Source organism: Pseudophryne corroboree, chromosome 1, assembly GCF_028390025.1.
Source record: "Pseudophryne corroboree isolate aPseCor3 chromosome 1, aPseCor3.hap2, whole genome shotgun sequence".
NCBI classification, from domain to species: domain Eukaryota; kingdom Metazoa; phylum Chordata; class Amphibia; order Anura; family Myobatrachidae; genus Pseudophryne; species Pseudophryne corroboree.
The window spans coordinates 648,607,910-648,631,935 of NC_086444.1; the positions used below are offsets into that span (position 1 = coordinate 648,607,910).

Here is a 24,026-nt window from a genome sequence, read left to right on the forward strand (position 1 = left end):
GAGGTTCAGACGTTTGTTAAGGGAGTGCTGCATATTCAGCCCCCTTTTGTGCCACCAGTGGCACCCTGGGATCTTAACGTTGTGTTGGATTTCCTGAAATCCCACTGGTTTGAGCCACTTAAGACCGTGGAACTAAAGTATCTCACGTAGAAAGTGGTCATGCTTTTGGCCTTAGCATCGGCTAGGCGTGTGTCGGAATTGGCGGCTTTGTCATGTAAAAGCCCATATCTGATCTTCCATATGGACAGGGCAGAATTGAGGACTCGTCCCCAATTTCTCCCAAAGGTGGTATCGTTTCATTTGAACCAACCTATTGTGGTGCCTGCGGCTACTCGGGACTTGGAGGACTCCAAGTTGCTGGACGTAGTCAGGGCTTTGAAAATGTTTCCAGAACGGCTGGAGTCAGGAAGGCTGACTCGCTGTTTATCCTGCATGCACCCAACAAGCTGGGTGCTCCTGCTTCAAAGCAAACTATTGCTCGCTGGATCTGTAGCACGATTCAGCTGGCTCATTCTGCGGCTGGATTGCCGCATCCAAAATCAGTAAAAGCCCATTCCACAAGGAAGGTGGGCTCTTCTTGGGCGGCTGCCCGAGGGGTCTCTGCTTTACAGCTTTGCCGAGCGGCTACTTAGTCGGGTTCAAACACCTTTGCAAAGTTCTACAAGTTTGATACCCTGGCTGAGGAGGACCTTGTGTTTGCTCATTCGGTGCTGCAGAGTCATCTGCACTCTCCCGCCCGTTTGGGAGCTTTGGTATAATCCCCATGGTCCTTACGGAGTTCCCAGCATCCACTAGGACGTCAGAGAAAATAAGAATTTACTCACCGGTAATTCTATTTCTCGTAGTCCGTAGTGGATGCTGGGCGCCCGTCCCAAGTGCGGACTTTCTGCAATACGTGTATTTTGTTATTGCTTAAATAAGGGTTATTGTTATGAGCCATCCGTTGAGTGAGGCTCAGTTGTTGTTCATACTGTTAACTGGGTAAGGTTATCACAAGTTGTACGGTGTGATTGGTGTGGCTGGTATGAGTCTTACCCTGGATTCCAAAAATCCTTTCCTTGTAATGTCAGCTTTTCCGGGCACAGTTTCCCTAACTGAGGTCTGGAGGAGGGGCATAGAGGGAGGAGCCAGTGCACACCAGATAGTACCTAATCTTTTCTTTAGAGTGCCCAGTCTCCTGCGGAGCCCGTCTATTCCCCATGGTCCTTACGGAGTTCCCAGCATCCTCTACGGACTACAAGAAATAGAATTACCGGTGAGTAAATTCTTATTTTTTTTTCTTTATAATTTGAGTTAATTGTATAAAATAGGCTAAAAAATTATTCCTACTTAACGAGGCATACCATTTTGAAAAGCAGATTACTTCCTGCATCAAATTAAAACATTTGTTTCTGCAGTGTAGGGGTTATTCTGTTCTCGCATGATGATCTAAGCCAGTGGTTCTCAAACTCTGTCCGCAGGACCCCACCCGGTTCATGTTCTCCATTTCACGCGGCAGGTGCACTGTGTATCACCAACTGTCCCATTTTAAAAATCTACAGGTGACCTGCAAAACATGAACCGTGTGGGGTCCTGAGGACAGAGTTTAAGAAACTGTGAAATCTCAGCATAACACCTTCTCAAGGGAAATGTCATTTGAAAGCGACAATTTTTCTATTTCAAATAAGGGTACCCCCAAGGCTACTGGTACCAGGATTGCCAAGTAGTAGTAAGTCATCAAGCCTGTCCCCCACCCCCTCCCTACCTCCAGTGGCAGTTGCTCGCTGTAGGGGGAATTTTAGGTTAGGTTCCTCTGCCCATTTCAGTCCTGCAGTGCTGATGAGTGGGACTTAGCACTTTTAAGGTACTATTGAGGATGGATCCCACACTTGGGGCTTAATTCACAGATGTTAGCAAATGCGTCCACAGCTGTGATGTGTGCACAGCGATGGTTCAATAATATGAAAATGCTGTAGGCAGCTGGATTGTACTGACACGCCCAGTGGTAGCGTACAGAGATGCAGCTTCGGTCGCACATCAGTCGACTATTGAACTTCTGAATAGCCCTATGTTCGCATATCCTGGCTGCAGGAAGTATGCGCTGGAGCGATTGCAACTTTTCTTTGTCTCAAAGGCTTCTCTGAGCTGATAAAACTCTGAGATTCCATAGTTTTTATAGCTCATTTACAAACACTTTTCATTGATGTTCTGATCCTCTTTCCTAAGAGCCCCATAACCTGGCATTAAATATCTGTTCTGTTAGTACTAAATCCAGCAGCAGTTCTACCCAATTATTAGCTGTTTAATGTATATTTTCTCACGAAAACTGTAATGCATAATAACTTAGATTTTAACATCTCCTGTAAATATAAATACGGTATGCTTTTGTTTTTTTAGGTCGACCAATGGTAATTTCAAGTGGTATGCAGTCCATGGATACAATGCGTCGGGTTTATGAGCTTGTAAAACCAATTAATCCAAACTTCTGTATTCTCCAGTGTACTAGTGCATATCCCCTTCCTCCAGAAGATGTCAATCTGCGTATAATACAGGTGTGTGCTCACTGATCTGTTCTCAGAAAAATTGACTGTACAACCGTTCTAGCTAGTAATGTTTTGGGGAGTAAGTAAGGAACAGTTATGGTAAACTAAAATGTAAGATAGAATTGGAGAACTACTGGCAGGCCGGCAGAAGCATTGTTGGGTGATGGTTCTCTAAACCTCTGCTGATTCTAAGGGAGGAATTCATTTGATGGCGAATCTGCACGACACCCGCCACACTTTATGGCGGCTGGTTGTTGCTCAAAAGTATTTGCTACCCCATAGGGGAGCGAGCACTTGCGTGCGAATAGGGGAACGCATGAGTGATGATCTCACTCATTTGGGTTTCCGGCAGCACATCCTAATCAATGGCATACTGCTCCACCAGATTTTTCAAGATGACTGAGATAACCGCTACCATACACCTACTAAATATTAATAAACTGATGTTAGATCAATGTTTGTTTGTTTTTTATTATTTCTATCAGAGCTTAAATTTGACACTAAAGGCCCATACACACTTGACGATAAAATGAACGACGTCGTTCATTTCAGCCCTCATCAACGACGTCGCTCATTATATCGTCAAGTGTGTATGCATCCGACGACCACCGATGCGCGGCCCCGCGGGACGTTAACGACCCTCGCTTATCTGTGGAGCATGTATGCTCAATTTCCTCTATGGTCGTTACCGACCAGAGACGTCGTTGAATGTGTATGGTGTGAAAGACCAACGACCAAGCCACTGTTCACCAGCCCTGTTCCCAGCTCATTATTTAAATAAACTGTTCAGCTTGGAAGCTTCAACGATGAATGGTCTTTGGTCTTTCGTCTTTGGTCTTTCGTCTTTCGTCGTTGGTAGTGTGTATGCTCATGTCGTTTGCTCAGCTGTTCAAGGGAAGTTCAAGGGAAGTCGTTAACGACGGTCGGTAACGACGTGTGCATCGTCAAGTGTGTATGGGCCTTAAGATTGGCAGTCCTGTATTAGTTTTGGAGTGTCCAGGCAATGGAGCATTTTCATTTGATGATTATAATGGCTAAACCAACAAAGAGGAAAATACCACATTACTATTATTATTGCAGTTTTTGGAAGACAAAGACCATTTAAGTGCTTAAGTGGCAGGTTTGACAGCTAGAATTTGTTTAAATGCTGCACTTGCAAATCTGCATTTTCTCCGGCAGGGTCCACAGGATAACATTGGGATATGATGAAGTGACAGCGGATTTGCACCAGTCAGTCAAAGCTTTTCGGCCTCCGTGCTTGCAACGGGCCCTTCCATATATCCCCGCCTCCTGGCTCAGGCAAATCAGTTTTTTTGTTTGGTGCTGTAGGAACCAGACCATGGTCAGAGGGCTGCTGGTTTTTAGCATCCCTAAGCTTTCTTATTTTATTTTTATAGTCTTACTATTTTTTCTTGAGTGATCTTTCTAAAAAGCGTCTTACACGTACCTTTAGAAAGAGTCGCTCCAACAACTCTCTGCCGGGTCGCGACAACGCTTACCCACGAGTAAAGTGCTGTTTCGGCGGGCGTCTGTGTCTGATATACTAGCAGGTACAGCAGACGTTACCAGGCTGTGGCTGGAGCACGGAGAGAAGGTAAAGCATCGGTTCCGCTTAGGAGAGTACGGACACAGCCACACTGTTTTGGGAGGAGACCACCAAACAGTCGCTGACGCGGCTGCCACCTCTGGTGCACCAGCGCTAGGCCTTAGGGATCATAGGCTACAGGAATAGTATGAGGCCGCGATCCCTAGGGTTGATGTCGGCAGTGGGAGTCGGACGCTGTCCTGGTTGCCCCTCCCCCGGTTCATGACCAGTTTTCTCTGAGTCTCCCGCCATGAACGGTTTTCCCGCTTCCGTCTGAAACGCTGTATACAAAGGGGACTCAGTCGCAGCATAGGCAGCTGTGTGACTGGTGCGTCTGTGTTCACTATAGGTTCATGGAGTAGCAGTGTACACTAGTAGCGTCTGGATCCACTCAGTGTTCGCAAACGTATTGATCGGTCTTGGAAGCGCGGTGAGTCTCTCTGAGTATGGGTAATACAGCACTAAGTATTTTCGTTTTTGAGTACGAATAGTTAGACAAGTGCCTATTGCATATAAGTCTGTATACTATTACTGTTTCTTTCACTGTGCATCAATACGGTAGAGCTGTTTAAATAATTCAGTAATATGTTCTCCTACATACTTGAAAATGTATTTGTTATTGATGATGTGCCCATATTGCTTATTATACTAATGTATAACATGTGACTGAGTGCTAGTGTGATTGCTGACTTTACTATATATCCTGACCGTTTTTTTTTTTTTTTTTTCTATTATGATCCTCAATGCCGGGGCATAGCAGGGCAGGGTTGGTTTGTATGTTACTTTAAAAAGCTTAAAGTGATTACAGTCACAAATTGTGTAGTACACTGTAGAAGTGTTGATTTATTTATCATGTCTAAGAGCGGCAAAGGTATGGAAGATACACTCACAGGAACACCAACACTCATATCATGTTTGTCTTGCAAAGCTGGGCTAACCTCTCAGGATCTGGTTCAGGATGGTGTGTGCAAATTGTTTTAGGTTTCACCAGGGTCTCTTGAAAAATACAAGGCAGATTCAGGTGCAGGTTGATCCGGCCTTGGGCAATGTTTGCACAAACATTATCCAGTATAGCTGAGCGGATAATTCCGACTCCTGTACCAGGAATAGGTTATACGATTAAGCCTTAACATGCAGCTTCCCATCTGTGGGTTATCCTTTCCAGCAGCAGCCTCTCAAAAGAAACAGGCTGATAAGCCAGTGGTAAGTAAATCTTCATCCTCACAGGCTACGCATGTTTCAGATGAGGATTCATCAGAGGATGAAAGCTCAAACTCGGGTTCGGCATACGAAGAGGAGGAGGAAGGTCTCAGCTCAGTGGATATAGCTTATAGTTAATTAAAGCAATGAAAGCCATCCTATCCTTAGAGGATTCAGCAGAGCCTTTGTTAAAAACCAAGGAACCGGTGTTTAAACGTCCCAAAACAGTTAAGAGTGAGTTTCCTGGGTCAGATCAGCTGACTGAAATCATGGAAGAGGCTTGGGCTATGCCCAATAAGAAGCTTAGCATTCCTAGGAAATGGAATTCCAATTATCCTCTTCCAGCTGGGGATTGTTTAAAAAGGGAGGTGGGTCCCAAGGTAGATACGCATGTGATTCGATTAGTTCGAAAATCTACATTACCTCTGCCTTCAACATCATTAAATGATGTCACGGATATGAGAGTGGATTGTTTTTTTCAAAAAACATATTTTTCTCTGACGTCCTAGTGGATGCTGGGAACTCCATAAGGACCATGGGGATCAGCGGCTCCGCAGGAGACTGGGCACAAAAGTAAAAGCTTTAGGACTACCTGGTGTGCACTGGCTCCTCCCCCTATGACCCTCCTCCAAGCCTCAGTTAGATTTTTGTGCCCGGCCGAGAAGGGTGCACACTAGGGGCTCTCCTGAGCTTCTTAGTGAAAAGTTTAGTTTTAGGTTTTTTATTTTCAGTGAGACCTGCTGGCAACAGGCTCACTGCATCGAGGGACTAAGGGGAGAAGAAGCAAACTCACCTGCGTGCAGAGTGGATTGGGCTTCTTAGGCTACTGGACACCATTAGCTCCAGAGGGACCGAACACAGGCCCAGCCTCGGAGCTCGGTCCCGGAGCCGCGCCGCCGGCCCCCTTACAGAGCCAGAAGCAAGAAAAGGTCCGGAAAAATCGGCGGCAGAAGACATCAGTCTTCAACAAGGTAGCGCACAGCACTGCAGCTGTGCGCCATTGTTACTCAGGCACACTTCACACTCCGGTCACTGAGGGTGCAGGGCGCTAGGGGGGGGCGCCCTGAGCAGCAATGTAAAACACCTTGGCTGGCATAAATACACCACATATAACCCCCAGGGCTATATGGGTGTATTTTAACCCCTGCCAGATTCCACAGAAAAACGGGAGAAAAGGCAGCCGAGAAGGGGGCGGAGCCTATCTCCTCAGCACACTGGCGCCATTTTCTCTCACAGCTCCGTTGGAGGGGGGCACTAATTAGGCGCAGTATAACAATACAGCAGCTATAAGGGGAAAAACACTTATATAAGGTTATCCCTGTGTGTGTGTGTATATATATGTGTATGTATATATATATATATATATATATATATATATATATATATATATATATATATATATATATATATTGCTCTGGTGTGTGCTGGCATACTCTCCCTCTGTCTCCCCAAAGGGCTAGTGGGGTCCTGTCCTCTATCAGAGCATTCCCTGTGTGTGTGCTGTGTGTCGGTACGTTGTGTCGACATGTATGAGGAGGAAAATGAGGTGGAGGCGGAGCAAATTGCCTGTAACAGAGATGTCACCCCCTAGGGAGTCGACACCTGAGTGAATGAGCTTATGGAAGGAATTATATGACAGTGTCAGCTCTTTACAAAAGATTGATGACATGAGACGGCCGGCGACTCAGTCTGTGCCTGTCCAGGTGTCTCAAAAGCCATCTGGGGCTCTAAAACGCCCGTTACCGCAGATGGCAGATACAGACGCCGACACGGATTCTGACTCCAGTGTCGACGATTAAGAGACGAATGTGACTTCCAGTAGGGCCACACGTTACATGATTGAGGCTATGGAAAATGTTTTTACACATTTCTGATAATACCAGTACCACTAAAAAGGGTATTATGTTGGGTGAGAAAACTGCCTGTAGTTTTTCCTGCATCTGAGGAATTAAATGAAGTGTGTGATGATGCGTGGGTTTCCCCCGATAAAAAAGTTATTGGCATCATACCCCTTCCCGCCAGAGGATAGGGCACGTTGGGAAACACCCTTTAGGGTGAATAAAGCGCTCACACGCTTGTCTAAACAGGTGGCACTACCGTCCCCGGATACGGCCGCCCTTAAGGAACCTACTGACAGAAAGCAGTAAAATATCCTAAAATGTATATACACTCACACGGGTGTGATACTGCGACCAGCAATCGCCTCAGCCTGGATGTGCAGTGCTGGGGTGGCTTGGTCGGATTCCCTGACTGAAAATATTGATACCCTAGATAGGGACAGTATATTACTAACTATAGAGCATTTAAAAGATGCATTTCTATATATGCGTGATGCACAGAGGGATATTTGCCGACTGGCATCAAGAGTAAGTGCGCTGTCCATTTCTGCCAGAAGAAGGTTATGGACAAGACAGTGGTCAGGTGATGCTGATCCCAAAAGGCATATGGAAGTATCGCCTTATAAAAGGGAAGAGTTATTTGGGGTAGGTCTAACAGACCTGGTGGCCACGGCAACGGCTGGAAAATCCACATTTTTACCCCAGGTAGCTTCTCAACCTAAGAAGACGCCGTATTATCAGGCGCAGTCCTTTCGGCCCCATAAAGCGGGCAAAAGGCGCTTCAGTTCTGCCCCGTGGCAGAGGGAGAGGAAAAAGGCTGCAGCAAACAGCCAATTCCCACAAAAGCCCTCTCCCGCCTCCGCAAAGTCCTCAGCATGACGCTGGGGCTTTACAAGCGGTCTCAGGCACGTGGGGGCCCGTCTCAAGAAATTCGAGACTTCTTCCCCTCGCCGTTTCATAAAGTCTGCTTTACCGACGTCTCCCTCAGACAGGGAGACAGTATTGCAAGCCATTCACAGGCTGTATTCCCAGCAGGTGATAATCAAGGTACCCCTCCTGCAACAGGGAAAGGGGTACTATTCCACACTATTGGTGGTACCGAAGCCGGACGGCTCGGTGAGACCAATTTTAAATCTAAAATCCTTGAACACTTACATACAAATGTTCAAATTTAAGATGGAGTCACTCAGAGCAGTGATTGCAAACCTGGAAGAAGGGGACTATATGGTCTCTCTGGACATCAAAGATGCTTACCTACATGTCCCAATTTACCCTTCTCCAAGGGTACCTCAGGTTTGTGGTACAGAACTGTCACTATCAGTTTCAGACGCTGCCGTTTGGATTGTCCACGGCACCCCGGGTCTTTACCAAGGTAATGGCCGAAATGATGATACTCCTTTGAAAGAAGGGAGTTTTTAGTTATCCCTTACTTGGACGATCTCCTGATAAGGGCAAGATCCAGGGAACAGTTGGAAGTCGGGGTAGCACTATCTCCGATAGTGCTGCGGTAGCACGGTTGGATTCTTAATATTCCAAAATCGCAGCTGATCCTGACGACACGCCTTCTATTCCTAGGGATGATCCTGGACACAGTCCAGAAAAAGGTGTTTTCTCCCGGAGGAGAAAGCCAGGGAGTTATCCGAATTAGTCAGAAACCTCCTAAAACCAGGCCAAGTGTCAGTGCATCAGTGCACAAGGGTCCTGGGAAAAATGGTGGCTTCCTACGAAGCAATTCCATTCGACAGATTCCACGCAAGAACTTTCCAGTGGGACCTGCTGGACAAATGGTCCGGATCGCATCTTCAGATGCATCAGCGGATAACCCTGTCACCAAAGACAAGGGTGTCTCTCCTGTGGTGGTTGCAGAGTGCTCATCTTCTAGAGGGCCGCAGATTCGGCATTCAGGACTGGGTCCTGGTGACCACGGATGCCAGCCTGCGAGGCTGGAGAGCAGTCACACAGGGAAGAAATTTCCAGGGCTTGTGGTCACTTCACATAAATATTGGAGCTAAGGGCCATTTACAATGCCCTAAGCCAAGCAAGACCTCTGCTTCAAGGTCAGCCGGTGCTGATCCAGTCGGACAACATCACGGCAGTCTCCCACGTAAACAGACAGGGCGGCACAAGAAGCAGGAGGGCAATGGCAGAAGCTGCAAGGATTTTTCGCTGGGCGGAAAATCATGTGATAGCACTGTCAGCAGTGTTCATTCCGGGAGTGGACAACTGGGAAGCAGACTTCCTCAGCAGGCACGACCTCCACCCGGGAGAGTGGGGACTTCACCCAGAAGTCTTCCACATGATTGTAAACCATTGGGAAAAACCAAAGGTGGACATGATGGCGTCCCGCCTAAACAAAAAATTGGACAGGTATTGAGCCAGGTCAAGGTACCCTCAGGCAATAGCTGTGGACGCTCTGGTAACACCGTGGGTGTACCAGTCAGTGTATGTGTTCCCTCCTCTTCCTCTCATACCAAAAGTACTGAGAATTATAAGACGGAGGGGAGTAAGAACTATACTCGTGGCTCCGGATTTGCCAAGAAGGACTTGGTACCCGGAACTTCAAGAGATGCTCACGGAGGACCCGTGGCCTCTACCTCTAAGAAGGGACCTGCTCCAGCAAGGACCCTGTCTATTCCAAGACTTAACGCGGCTGCGTTTGACGGCAGGGCGGTTGAACGCGGAATCCTGAAGGAAAAAGGCATTCCGGATGAAGTCATCCCTACCCTGATCAAGCCAGGAAGGATGTAACCGCAAAGCATTATCACCGCATTTGGCGAAAATATGTTGCGGGGTGCGAGGCCAGTAAGGCCCCGATGGAGGAATTTTCAACTAGGTCGATTCCTGCATTTCCTGAAAACAGGAGTGTCTATGGGCCTAAAATTGGGGTCCATTAAGGTTCAAATTTCGGCCCTGTCAATTTTCTTCCAGAAAGAACTAGCTTCAGTTCCTGAAGTTCAGACGTTTGTAAAAGGGGTACTGCATATACAGCCTCCTTTTGTGCCTCCAGTGGCACCTTGGGATATCAATGTAGTTTTGGGGTTCCTAAAATCACATTGGTTTGAACCACTTGAATCTGTGGAGTTAAAATATCTCACATGGAAAGTGGTCATGTTGTTGGCCTCGACCAGGCGCGTGTAAGAATTGGCGGGCTTTATCCTGTAAAAGCCCTTATCTGATCTTCCATTCAGACAGGGCGGAATTGAGGACTCGTCCTCAATTTCTCCCTAAGGTGGTTTCAGCGTTTCACTTGAACCAGCCTATTGTTTTACCTGCGGCTACTAGGGACTTGGAGGACTCCAAGTTGCTGGACGTAGTCAGGGCCCTGAAAATATGTTTCCAGGACGGCTGGAGTCAGAAAATCTGACTCGCTGTTTATCCTGTAGGCACCCAACAAGCTGGGTGCTCCTGCTTCTAAGCAGACTATTGCTCGTTGGATTTGTAGTACAATTCAGCTTGCACATTCTGTGGCAGGCCTGCCACAGCCAAAATCTGTAAAAGCCCATTCCACAAGGAAGGTGGGCTCATCTTGGGCAGCTGCCCGAGGGGTCTCGGCTTTACAACTTTGCCGAGCAGCTACTTGGTCAGGGGCAAACACGTTTGCTAAATTCTACAAATTTGATACCCTGGCTGAGGAGGACCTGGAGTTCTCTCATTCGGTGCTGCAGAGTCATCCGCACTCTCCCGCCCGTTTGGGAGCTTTGGTATAATCCCCATGGTCCTTACGGAGTTCCCAGCATCCACTAGGACGTCAGAGAAAATAAGAATTTACTTACCGATAATTCTATTTCTCGTAGTCCGTAGTGGATGCTGGGCGCCCATCCCAAGTGCGGATTGTCTGCAATACTTGTACATAGTTATTGTTACAAAAATCGGGTTAATATTGTTGTGAGCCATCTTTTCAGAGGCTCCTCTGTTATCATGCTGTTAACTGGGTTCAGATCACAGGTTGTACGGTGTGATTGGTGTGGCTGGTATGAGTCTTACCCGGGATTCAAAATCCTTCCTTATTGTGTACGCTCGTCCGGGCACAGTATCCTAACTGAGGCTTGGAGGAGGGTCATAGGGGGAGGAGCCAGTGCACACCAGGTAGTCCTAAAGCTTTTACTTTTGTGCCCAGTCTCCTGCGGAGCCGCTGATCCCCATGGTCCTTACGGAGTTCCCAGCATCCACTACGGACTACGAGAAATAGAATTATCGGTAAGTAAATTCTTATTTTTTTCCCCTTGTCTGGGGCAGTCATAAGACCAGCCATGGCTTCAGCTTGGATGGCAAAGGCAGTGGCTGCCTGGGCTGAGGCATTGGAAGGGGATTTTTCAATGGCATCTAGAGAGCAAAAATCCCATATAGCACATATAAAACAGATGTTCTTGGAAGAAGCAGCACTGGATATGGGTACTATTGCTTTCAGGGCATCAGCTTCAATAATAGCTGCTCGTAGAGCAGTTTGGCTACGGACGTGGAAAGCTGATTTAGAATCTAAGAAAGTTTTGGAATCTTTGCCTTTTTTCTGGAGATCCTTTTTTTGGTAAAGAATTGACAGATATTTTGGAGTCAGAAGCAGACTCCAAGAAGGTAAAGTTTCCTTCCACATACAAATTCAAACCTAAAGTTCCAGCTTTTTGGCCCTTTCAGTCTCAAGGAAAAGCTAAAAGAAAGTGATGACAGGCAGCCCCAATACAACAAGTCTGGTAAGACTTGTTGTATTGGGCTACCAGAGGACCGGTGGGTAAAACAGAAAATAAGCCACCCGCCTGATGGTGCGAGCCTCCACCTGCGGGATCGACTTCTTCAGTTTGCACAGATCTGGTAGCAGTCTACAACAAATGCCTGTGTGCAGGAAGCAGCATCTCTAGGTTATGCTTTTTGCCTTCAAAAAGCACCCTCCTCAAAGGCTTTATTGTACCAGCCCGTCTCGGGTAGAGACAAAGGCCTGGGCTTTGCAAGATGCAGTTCAGAAATTGCTTCAGTCAGGAGTAGTCATTCCAGTTCCTCGTGCACAATGAGGACAGGGTTTTTACGCCAACCTGTTTCTAGTTCAGAAGCCAAATGAGTCATTCCGGCCCATTCTCAATCTCAAAGTGCTAAACAAATACATTTGGATACCTCGGTTTCATATGGAGATTTTACGTTCCATCATTTTGGCCATGGAGCCAGGGGATTATATGGTATCCCTGGATATCCAGGATGCTTACCTACATGTTCCTATAGCACTGTCCCATCAGTGCTATCTCAGGTTCACTATTCTCCAACAGCGTCTTCAGTTCCAGGTCCTACTTTTTGGGTTAGCCACAGCCCCCAGAGTATTTACCAAAATTATGGTGGTAATGTCAGCTTATCTTCGCCAGCAGGGGATAAGAATTTTTCCATACCTTGACGATCTTTTAATTCTGGCACAGTCACAGGAATTGCTCCTATGTCATCTGCAACAGACAATAATAACATGTTTGCAAAGGCACGGGTGGCTCATAAATTGGGCAAAATCGTCTCTGGTTCCGTCACAGCGGATTACTCACTTGGGGGCTCTACTGGATTCAACCCTTCAGAGAGTAATTTTACCTTTGAACGAGATATCCAAAGTTCAGTCAAGGATTCGGGAGTTGCTACACAGTCAAAAGGTATCCATTCACGCAGCAATGCATGTCATGGGATTGATGGTGTCAACATTCGACATGGTGGAGTATTCACAGTTCCACTCAAAGCCTCTGCAGCATCTGATCCTTGCCAAATGGAATGGGTTGCATCAGATGATCAGAGCGATCTTTGTGGATGCCCTGTCGGTGAGATGGGACTTTCATCTGGCCTATGTGTTTCCTCCAATCACCTTATTACCCAGGGTGGTGAGACATAAAGTAAGGAAAGGGTGCCGTGATACCAATAGCTTCGGCCTGGCCCAGAAGACATTGGTACACAGATCTGCAGAGAATGTCGATGGATGCTCCATTCCTGCTCCCCTTAACGTCCAGATCTACTGATGCAGGGTCCTTGTTACCACAGACATCTGGATCGACTGTCTTTGACGGTGTGGCTCTTGAGACCTCTATCCTGAAGTCAGGAGGATTCTCACAACAGGTAATTCAAACAATGCTCAGAGCAAGGAAACCTTCCTCAGCTCGCATTTATCACAGAATATGGCAAACCTGTATTCATTGGTGCAGTAAACAGAAAATGGACCCTAGGTCTTTCAGAGTTTCCAGGGTCTTAGCATTCCTTCAGGCAGGAATGAATAAAGGTTTCTAGGTGGCTTCCTTGAGAGTGTAAGTGTCGGCATTGACAGTATGGTTCCAAAAGAAAATTGCCAACTTACAGGATGTGCATTCAACCTCCTTTTGTTCCTCCTACAGTGCCTTGGGTCTTAAATTTAGTCTTAAAGGCCCTTCAAGTTGCCCCATTTGAACCACTTAATAAAGTGGATCTTAAATGGTTGACAGCTGAAGTTCTCTTTCTACTGGCTATGGCGTCAGCTAGAAGAGTGTCAGATTTAGGGGCATTGTTATGTCGTCCTCCATTTCTGATCTTTTATCCAGATAGAATGGTTCTCAAAACTAAATCTGGGTATCTTCCCAAGGTGGGGGGTAAATTTACTCAGGTGGGAGATTTTTAGAACTGGTGATGTTGCCCATAGCAACCAATCAGATTATATCTATTATCTGCTAGAAGCAGCTAGATAAATGGTAAGTAGAATCTGATTGGTTGCCGTGGGCAAGATCACTAGTTCTAAAAATCTCCCACCTTAGTAAATTTACCCCGTGGTGTCTAAATTTCACCTTAACAAAGAAATTGTAGTCCCGGCTTTCCAGGAACCGGGCCTTTCTGCGGGATGTGCATCGCTGGACGTGGTCCACGCCTTAGGGAGCTACATGGATCGTACCAGTGCCATCAGAGACAGATTCTGTCTTTGTTCTCTACGGATTTCACAAGAGTGGATGGCCTGCTGATAAGCAGACACTGGCGAGGTGGCTTCGGATGATGATTTCAGAAGCATATTCTTAAGCTGATCTCCCTGTTCTGGCTAATGTCTCTGCTCACTCATAAGGTAGGTCCATCATGGGCAGCACAACGTGGTGCTTCAGCAGAACAGATATGTAAGGCAGCCACATGGTCTTCCATTGACACATTCATTAGACATTATGCCAGGGATATCTTTGCCTCTCACGATGCTGAATTCAGGCGAAGGATTCTCCAGTCCAATCAGGAGCGTCCCCACCACTAAATTGCTTTGGGAAATCCCAATGTTATCCTGTGGATAACCTGTGGGCCCTGCCAGAGAAATATACGTTATGGTAAGAACTTACCTTTGATAACGGTAAGTCCGCAGGCATCCCACCATGACACACCTGATTTGAGGATCCTTTTACTCACTAACCTCTTCCTTCTTGTATGGAAGGGTGTGCATGTGTGTTCTTCTCGCCTGGTTAGGGCTATCTATGATGCTCCTGCCTTGAGCTTTGGGAATACAACTGATTTGCCTGAGCCAGGAGGCGGGGATATATGGATGGGCCCGTTGCATGCTGGGAGGCCGAAAAGCTTTGACCGATTGGTGCAAATCCGCTGTCGCTTCACCATATCCCAATGTTATCCTGTGGCTCCTGCGGACTTGGGAGAAATACCGTTATCAACGGTAAGTTCTTACCGTAAGTATATTTTGCAGCAATTGGAATGTAGAAATGAATGTCTGAAACATGCCTTCAGCTTTTAACTGTGTTCTTGTTCTTTGCTTTTTGCTCCTTTTTTTTTGTTTTTTTTGTTTAGGAATACCAAACTGCCTTTCCAGACATCCCAATTGGCTACTCCGGCCATGAAACTGGCATTGCGATTACAGTTGCAGCTGTAGCAATTGGTGCCAAAGTGGTTGAGCGTCATGTAACACTAGATAAAACTTGGAAAGGAAGTGACCATCAGGCTTCATTAGAGCCAAGTGAGCTAGCTGAGTTAGTGAGGTCTATCCGACTGGTGGAGAAGGCGATGGGCTCTACAGTAAAACGTCTCTTGCCTTGTGAAATGGCTTGTCATACCAAGGTAACCTCAACATATGTAATGAACTCCTTTTTTTCTACTATAATCCTGCATTTTATACAGACTCCAGACAAATCGGTTACACTTGAAATACACATCTTTCTTGGACATGGGTTTACCTAGCTTTATTCTGCAAGGCAGATTTACAAGATATGCTTTAAGAAGCTCTGTCAGTATATTATCTATGTAATGTATAGTATGTTTGTGCACAAAGTTGACATTAAAGCCACAATACTCCTTATGTAAAAGATTCTATTACGGTGTTCTTTGCTGAAGGCTTGGGTGCTGCCTCCACTTTTTATCATTGGATGACAGGGAAGTGTCAGTGAAAGGACCAGTCTCTTGTCCCCACCCTAATTGTGGTGGGGATGTAAGTGGAACTGAGAAGCCCTGGTAAAGACAGCTGCAAATAGTGCCTTTCAAGGCTCCAACTAAAGGAAGAGAACCTTTGTAAAACCCTCTTACTAATCTGTAGTGCATCTTTAAGATCTAACATTACTTGCCAGTTTACTTGACTGGAAACGATTACATCCCTGACTCACTGAATGAGTGGGACTTGATGTAATGTATAAAGCATTTCCTTGCCCTTGCAATTAAGTTCCCAGAACATTTTGTCATAGGTGGAGATGGAAAACATGTACCTTGTTGAGAAAGACTTGCATTTTGATTGAAGAAAGTTAGATTTGTGCCAGCCCTATGGGGATGTGAACAAATGTCAGTGAGTTTGGAAGTACTGGAAGTCTATCATATAGCTGCACATACGCTGCCAGGGACTCGTAGCTTACAGGATCACCCCCACAAGAAAATGAAATAAATGGACCAGACATGTGCAAGGTAATCTCAGCTGCTCTGCATCCTCCCATCCTATTAGAATTGCCTCCTGTTCCCGCCCCACTGTCCTGTCACTGCAGCTTGTACCTAACACCTAATGTGCACAGCATGCGTAGTCAGCACTAGTGCACATGCTGTGCTGTTTAATGCAGGGGATGGAAGGATTTCTTCTGGATTTTGTTTTTGCTGATGTCTTCATACATCATTGCTGCAGTCATGCCAAACAGCCCATCTCAGGGCACCCGTGAGACTCTGCTAGCGCAGGGTGTATTTTTGTTGTTGTTGCTGGAAATGCATCTTAGTCGCAACGCAATGTAGTTAGTACGCACAAGAAGTTTACTGATTAGTTTGATATGTGACACTTGTACACCTGTGTGCAATGGAGTTTGCATACAAAGTGCTACAGTGTAGCAGCTGCAGCTTTTCCGATACAAGTTCTGTTCTGCTCTGAATACAGATACACAATATACAAGTGTCATATCAAATTACTGTAATCAGTGTAGTCTCCTGCTGCGTACTAGCCATATCGCGTTGCGACTAAGATGCATTTTCTGCAAAAGCAGACACCTGATGCTAGCAGAGTTGCACAGGACATGGGGGGCTCACTCTCGTTGCATGGCGTAATGAGACGAGATGTATGAGGACACATCTGTACATGGTAGTAAGATTATTTTCCCGTCTGAATCGGCCATTTATGATTAACAATTATAATTGGATATAATGTAGCAATGTCCTGCAATTGGTGATCTTTCCACCTCCCACTCAAATAGGTAGGAATTTCTGAACCCATCTTTATTGGTAAAACCATCTCTCTTCAAAACAACTTCATATGTAATGTATTTATTTTGTGGTCCTTTTTGAACGTAACCCCCCTTCCCCACCACCCTTGGTGATCTAGGATTGTGATGGGAAGTGGGGTTGGAAGGCTTACTAGCTCTAAAAGCAAACTCGTGTGTGTGTGTGTGTGTGTGTGTGTGTGTGTATATAGATACATACACAGTACCAGTCAAAAGTTTGGACACACCTCATTCTATGGTTTTTATTTATTTTAATTATTTTCTACATTGTAGATTAATACTGAAGACATCAAAACTATGAAAGAACACATGGAATTATGTTGTAAACAAAAAGGTGTTAAACAAATCAAAACCTATTTGATGATATTTTAGATTCCTCAAAGTAGCCTCCTTTTGCTTTGATGACCGGTTTACACACTCTTGGCATTCTCTCAATCAGCTTCATGAGGTAGTCTCCAGGAATGGAGTTCAAGGAATTCCCAGAGGTGCTGAGCACTTGGCTGCTTTTTCTTCACTCTACGGTCCAACTCATCCCAAACCATCTCAATTGGGTTTAGGTCGGGTGATTGTGGAGGCCAGGTCATCTGACACAGCACTCCATCACTTTCCTTCTTGGTCAAGTAGCGCTTACATAGCCTGGAGGCCTGTTTAGGGTCATTGTCTTGTTGAAAAACAAATGATGGTCCCAGTAAGCGCAAACCAGATGGGATGGCATGGCGCTGCAGAATGCTGTGGTAGCCATGCTGGTTAAGTGTGCCTTGAATTTTGAATAAATCACCAACAGTGTCACCAGCAAAGCACCCCCACACCATGACACCTCCTCCATGCTTCACAGTGGGAACCACACATGCAGAAACCATCCGCCCACCTTCTCTGCGTCTCACAAAAACACGGCGGTTGGAACCAAAAATCTAAAATTTGGACTCCTCAGATCAAAGTACAGATTTCTACTGGTACTGGAAACCATTCCTTGTGTTTCTTGGCCCAAACAATTCTCGTCTTGTTGTTCATCCTCAATAGTGGCTTCTTCGCAGCAATTCGACCATGAATGCCTGATTCACGCAGTCTCCTCTGAACAGTTGATGATTGAGATTTATCTGCTACTTGAACTCTGAAGAATTTATGTGGCCTCTAATCTGAGGTGCTGTTAAGTAGCAGTTTCTGAGGCTGGTAACTCTAATGAACTTATCCTCTGCAGCAGAGGTTACTCTTGGTCTTCCATTCCTGGGGCAGTCCTCATGAGAGTCCGTTTCATCATAGCATTTGATGGTTTTTGCAACTGCACTTGAGGATACATTCAAAGTTCTTTAAATTTTCCGTATCGACTGACCTTCACGTCTTAAAGCAGGCATGTCCAAACTGCGGCCCTCCAGCTGTTGTGAAACTACATATCCCAGCATGCACTGACAGTTTTGCTGTCAGAATGCTAAAGCTGTGTCAGGGCATGCTTGGATATGTAGTTTCTCAACAGGTGGAGGGCCGCAGTTTGGACATGCCTGTCTTAAAGTAATGATGGACTGTCGTTTCTCTTTACGGAGTTGAGCGGTTTGTGCCATAATATGGATTACAACAGTAGTCAAATAGGGGTGTCCACTGTGTACTAACCCTACCTCTGCACAACACAACTGATAGTCTCAAACACAATAAGAAGGCAAGTAATTCCACAGATTGACTCCTGAGAAGGCACACCTGTTAATTCAAAACCATTCTTGGAGACTAGCTCATGAAGCTGATTGAGAGAATGGCAAGAGTGTGCAAAGCTGTCATCATAGCAAAAGGGGGCTACTTTGAGGAATCTAAAATATAAAACATGTTTGATTTGTTTAACACTTTTTTTTGTTTACAACATAATTCCATATGTGTTCTTTCATAGTTTTGATGTCTACGGTATTAATCTACAATGCAGAAAATGATTAAAATAAATAAAAACCATTGAATGAGAAAGTGTCCAAACTTTTGACTGGTATAGTGTGTGTGGGTTTGTATGTGCATCCATCCATCCGTGTGTGTGTGTGTGTATATATGTATGTATGTGTATGTGTGTGTATATATATATATATATATATATATATATATATATATATATATATATATATATATATATATATATATATAATAAATATATATAATAAATATATATATATATATATATAATAAATATATATATATATATATATATATTTCTCTAACGTCCTAGTGGATGCTGGGGACTCCGTCAGGACCATGGGGAATAGCGGGCTCCGCAGGAGACTGGGCACATCTAAAAAAGCTTTTAGGTCACATGGTGTGTACTGGCTCCTCCCCCCATGACCCTCCTCCAAGCCTCAGTTAGGTTTTTGTGCCCGTCCGAGAAGGGTGCAATCTAGGTGGCTCTCTTAAAGAGCTGTTTAGAAAAGTTTTTTTTTAGGTTTCATTCAGTGATTCCTGCTGGCAACAGGATCACTGCAACGAGGGACTTAGGGGAGAGATCTCCAACTCACCTGCGTGCAGGATGGATTGGGATCTTAGGCTACTGGACACTGAGCTCCAGAGGGAGTCGGAACACAGGTCAGCCTGGGGTTCGTCCCGGAGCCGCGCCGCCGATCCCCCTTACAGACGCTGAAGAAGACGGCAGAACGGAGGTCCGGAAACAGGCGGCAGAAGACTTCACAGTCTTCATGAAGGTAGCGCACAGCACTGCAGCTGTGCGCCATTGTTGTCACACGGCTCACTGACCTAGTCACGGAGGGTGCAGGGCGCTGCTGGGGGCGCCCTGGGCAGCAATATAAGTACCTTATTGGCAAAATAAATACATCACATATAGCCATTAAGGCTATATGTATGTATTTTAACCCAGGCCAGTTCTTAAAAACCGGGAGAAAAAACCCGCCGAAAAGGGGGCGGAGCTTATTCTCCTCAGCACACAGCGCCATTTTCCCTCACAGAAAGGCTGAGGGGAAGGCTCCCATGCTCTCCCCTGCACTGCACTACAGAAACAGGGTTAAAACAGAGAGGGGGGGCACTGATTTGGCGATATAAATATATATTAAATGCTATAAGGGAGGAACACTTTTATAAAGGTTGTCCCTGTATAATTATAGCATTTTGGTGTGTGCTGGCAAACTCTCCCTCTGTCTCCCCAAAGGGCTAGTGGGTCCTGTCCTCTATCAGAGCATTCCCTGTGTGGGTGCTGTATGTCGGTACGTGTGTGTCGACATGTATGAGAAAAATGTTGGTGAGGAGGCGGAGCAAATTGCCTGTAATGGTGATGTCACTCTCTAGGGAGTCGACACCGGAATGGATGGCTTACTTGTGGAAGTACGTGATCATGTCAACACGCTGCGAGCCGGTTGACGACATGAGACGACCGGCAAACAAATTAGTACCTGTCCAGGCGTCTCAGACACCGTCAGGGGCTTGTAAAAACGCCCATTTACCTCACGGACACTGACTCCAGTGTCGACGGTGAAGAAACAAACGTATTTTCCTTTAGGGCCACACGTTACATGTTAAGGGCAATGAAGGAGGTGTTACATATTTCTGATACTACAAGTACCACAAATAAGGGTATTTTGTAGGGTGTGAATAAACTACTTGTAGTTTTGCCTGAATCAGATAAATTAAATGAAGTGTGTGATGATACGTGGGGTTCCTCCGATAGAAAGTTATGGGCGGTATACCCTTTCCCGCCAGAAGTAAGGGCGAGTTGGGAAACACACCTTAGGGTGGATAAGGCGCTCACACGCTTATAAAACAAGTGGCGTTACCGTCTCCAGATACGGCCGCCCTCAAGGAGCCAGCTGATAGGAAGCTGAAAAATAGCCTAAGAAGTATATACACACATACTGGTGTTATACTACGACCAGCAATCGCCTCAGACTGGATGTGCAGCGCTGAGGGGGCTTGGTCGGATTTCCTGACTGAAAATTTTGATACCCTTGACAGGGACAAGATTTTATTGTCTATAGAGCATTTTAAGGATGCATTTCTATATATGCGTGATGCGCAGAGGGATATTTGCATTCTGGCATCAAGAGTAAATGTGATGTCCATATCTGCCAGACGAAGACACGACAGTGGTCAGGTGAGGCAGATTCCAGACGGCACATGGAAGTATTGCCGTATAAAGGGGCGGTCCATCGGACCTGGTGGCCATGGCAACAGCTGAAAAATCCACCTTTTGTTCCCCGAGTCACATCTCAGCAGAAAAGGACACAGTCTTTTCAGTCTCAGTCCTTTCGTCCCCATACGGGCAGGCGGGCAAAGGCCAGTCATATCTGCCCAGGGGTAGAGGAACGGGAAGAAGACTGCAGCAAGCAGCCCATTCCCAGGAACAGAAGCCCTTCACAGCTTCTGCCAAGTCCGCAGCATGACGCTGGGGCAGTACAAGCGGACTCAGGTGCGGTAGGGGGTCATCTCAAGAGTTTCAGCACGCAGTGGGCTCACTCGCAAGGGGACTCCTGGATCCTACATGTAGTATCCCAGGTGTACATTGGAAATTCGAGACGTCTCCTCCTCACAAGTTCCGGAAGTCTGTTTTACCAACGTCTACCTCCGACAGGGAGGCAGTATTGGAAACAATTCACAGGCTGTATTCCCAGCAGGTGATAATCAAAGTACCCATCCTACAACAAGGGAGGGGGTATTATTCCACACTATATTGTGGTACTGAAGCCAAACGGCTCGGTGAGATCTGAAATATTTGAACACTTACATACAAGCGTTCAAATCAAGATGGAGTCACTCAGAGCAGTGATAGCGAACCAGGAAGAAGGGGACGAGATGGTGTCACTGGATATCAGGGACATTTACCTACATGTCCAAATTTGCCCTTCTCACCAAGGGTACTTCAGGTTCGTGGTACAGAACTGTCACTATCAGTTCAGACGCTGCCGTTTGGATTGTCCACGGCGCCCCGGGTCTTTACCAAGGTAATGGCCGAAATGATTCTTCTTAAAAGAAACTTGGACGCTTTCCTGATAAGGGCAAGGTCCAGAGAACAGTTGGAGGTCGGAGTAGCACTATCTTTAATAGTTCTACGACAGCACGAGTGGATTCTAAATATTCCAAAATCGTAGCTTTTCCGAGGACACGTCTACTGTTCCTAGGGATGATTCTGGACACAGTCCAGAAAAAGGTGTTTCTCCCAGAGGAGAAAGCCAGGGAGTTATCCGAGCTAATCGGGATCCTCCTAAAAACAGGAAAAGTGTCAATGCATCATTGCACAAGAGTCCTGGTAAAAATGGTGGCTTATTACGAAGCAATTCCATTCGGCAGATTTCACGCAAGAACTCTTCAGTGGGATCTGCTGGACAAATGGTCCGGATCGCATCTTCAGATGCATCAGCGGATAACCCTATATCCAAGGACAAGGGTGTCTCTCCTGTGGTGATTACAGAGTGCTCATCTTCTAGAGGGCCACAGATTCAGCATTCAGGAGTGGATGCTGGTGACCACGGAGGCCAGCCTGAGAGGCTGGGGAGCAGTCACACAGGGAAAAAATTTCCAGGAAAGTGTGATCAAGTCTGGAGAATTCTCTCCACATAGATGGAGCTAAGAGCAAAATTATAAGGCTCTAAACTTAGCAAGACCTCTGCTTCAAGGTCAGCCGGTATTGATCCAGTGGGATAACATCACGGCAGTCGCCCACGTAAACAGAAAGGGTGACACAAGAAGCTGGAGGGCAGTGAAAAAACTGCAAGGATTTTTCGCTAGGCGGAAAATCATGTGATAGCACTGTCAGCAGTGTTCTCTCCGGGAGTGGACGACTGGGAAGCAGACTTCCTCAGCAGGCATGACCTCCACCTGGGAGAGTGGGAACTTCATAGGGAAGTTTTTCCGCATGATTGTGAGCCATTGGCAAAGACCAAAGGTGGAAATGATGGCGTCCCGCCCGAACAAAAAACGGGACAGGTATTGCGCCAGGTCATGAGACCTTCAGGCGATAGCTGTGGATGTCCTAGTAACACCGTGGGTGTAACAGTCGGTGTATGTGTTCCCTCCTCTGCTTCTCATAACCAAGGTATTGAGAATTATAAGACATAGAGGAGTATGAACTATACTCGTGACTCCGGATTGGCCAAGAGGGACTTGGTACCCGGAACTTCAAGAGATGCTCACAGAGGACTAAGGGCCTGGGGAGCTAAGAAGGGACTTGCTTCAGCAGGTACCATGTCTATTCCAAGACTTACCGCGGCTGCGTTTGACGGCATGGCGGTTGAATGCCGGATCCTGAAGGAAAAAGGCATTCCATAAGAGGTCATACCTACCCTGGTCAAAGCCAGGAAGGAGGTGACCGCACAACGTCATCACCACATGTGGTGAAAATATGTTGCGTGGGTGAGGCCAGGAAGGCCCCACGAAGAAAATTCAACTAGGTCGAATTCTACACTTCCTGAAAACAGGAGTGTTTTGAGCCTAAAATTGGGGTTCTTTAAGGTTTTAAGTTTCGGCCCTGTAGAATTTCTTCCGAAAAGAATTGACTTCAGTTCCTGAAGTCCAGATTGTCAAGGGAGTATTGCATATACACCCCTTTTTGTGCCTCTAGTGGCACCGTGGGATCTCAACATAGTGTTGGGATTCCTTAAAATCATATTGGTTTGAACCGCTCAAATCTGTGGATTTGAAATATATCACATGGAAAGTGAACAAGCTGTTGACCAATATCTCACATGGACAGTGACCATGCTGTTGGTCCTGGCCTCGGCCAGGCGATTGTCAGAATGGGCGGCTTTGTCTTACAAAAGCCCATATTTAAATTTCCATTCGGACAGGGCAGAACTGGGACTCGTCTCCAGTTTTCTTCCTAAGGGGGTGTCAGGTTTTTCACCTGAAACAACCTATTATGGTGCCTGCGGCTTCTAGGGACTTGGAGGACTCCAGGTTAATAGACGTTGTCAGGACCCTAAATAAATATATATATATATATATATATATATATAATATATATATATATATATATATATATATATATATATATATATATATATATATATATATATATATATATATATATATATATATAGTTATAGTTTAGGACGGCTGGAGTCAGTAAGTCTGACTTGCTGTTTATATTGTATGCACCCAACAAGATGGGTGCTCCTGCGTCTAAACAGACGATTGCACGTTGGATCTGTAGCACAATCCAACTTGCACATTCTGTGGCAGGCGTGCCACAGCCTAAATCTGTAAAGGCCCACTCCACTAGGAAAGTGGGCGCATCTTGGGCGGCTGCCCGAGGGGTCTCGGCATTACAACTTTG

General features: G+C 46.0%; 1 protein-coding gene across 1 annotated transcript in view; it reads left to right on the forward strand.

Moving 5' to 3' along the window:
• NANS (N-acetylneuraminate synthase) overlaps positions 1 to 24,026 on the forward strand; it is an 81,395-nt gene that overhangs the window by 55,239 nt on the left and 2,130 nt on the right. Inside the window, exons 4-5 of the mRNA XM_063914632.1 lie at positions 2,377 to 2,531; positions 14,895 to 15,161. Coding sequence (XP_063770702.1) covers positions 2,377 to 2,531; positions 14,895 to 15,161 — 422 coding nt within the window. The remainder of the gene's footprint in view (positions 1 to 2,376; positions 2,532 to 14,894; positions 15,162 to 24,026) is intronic.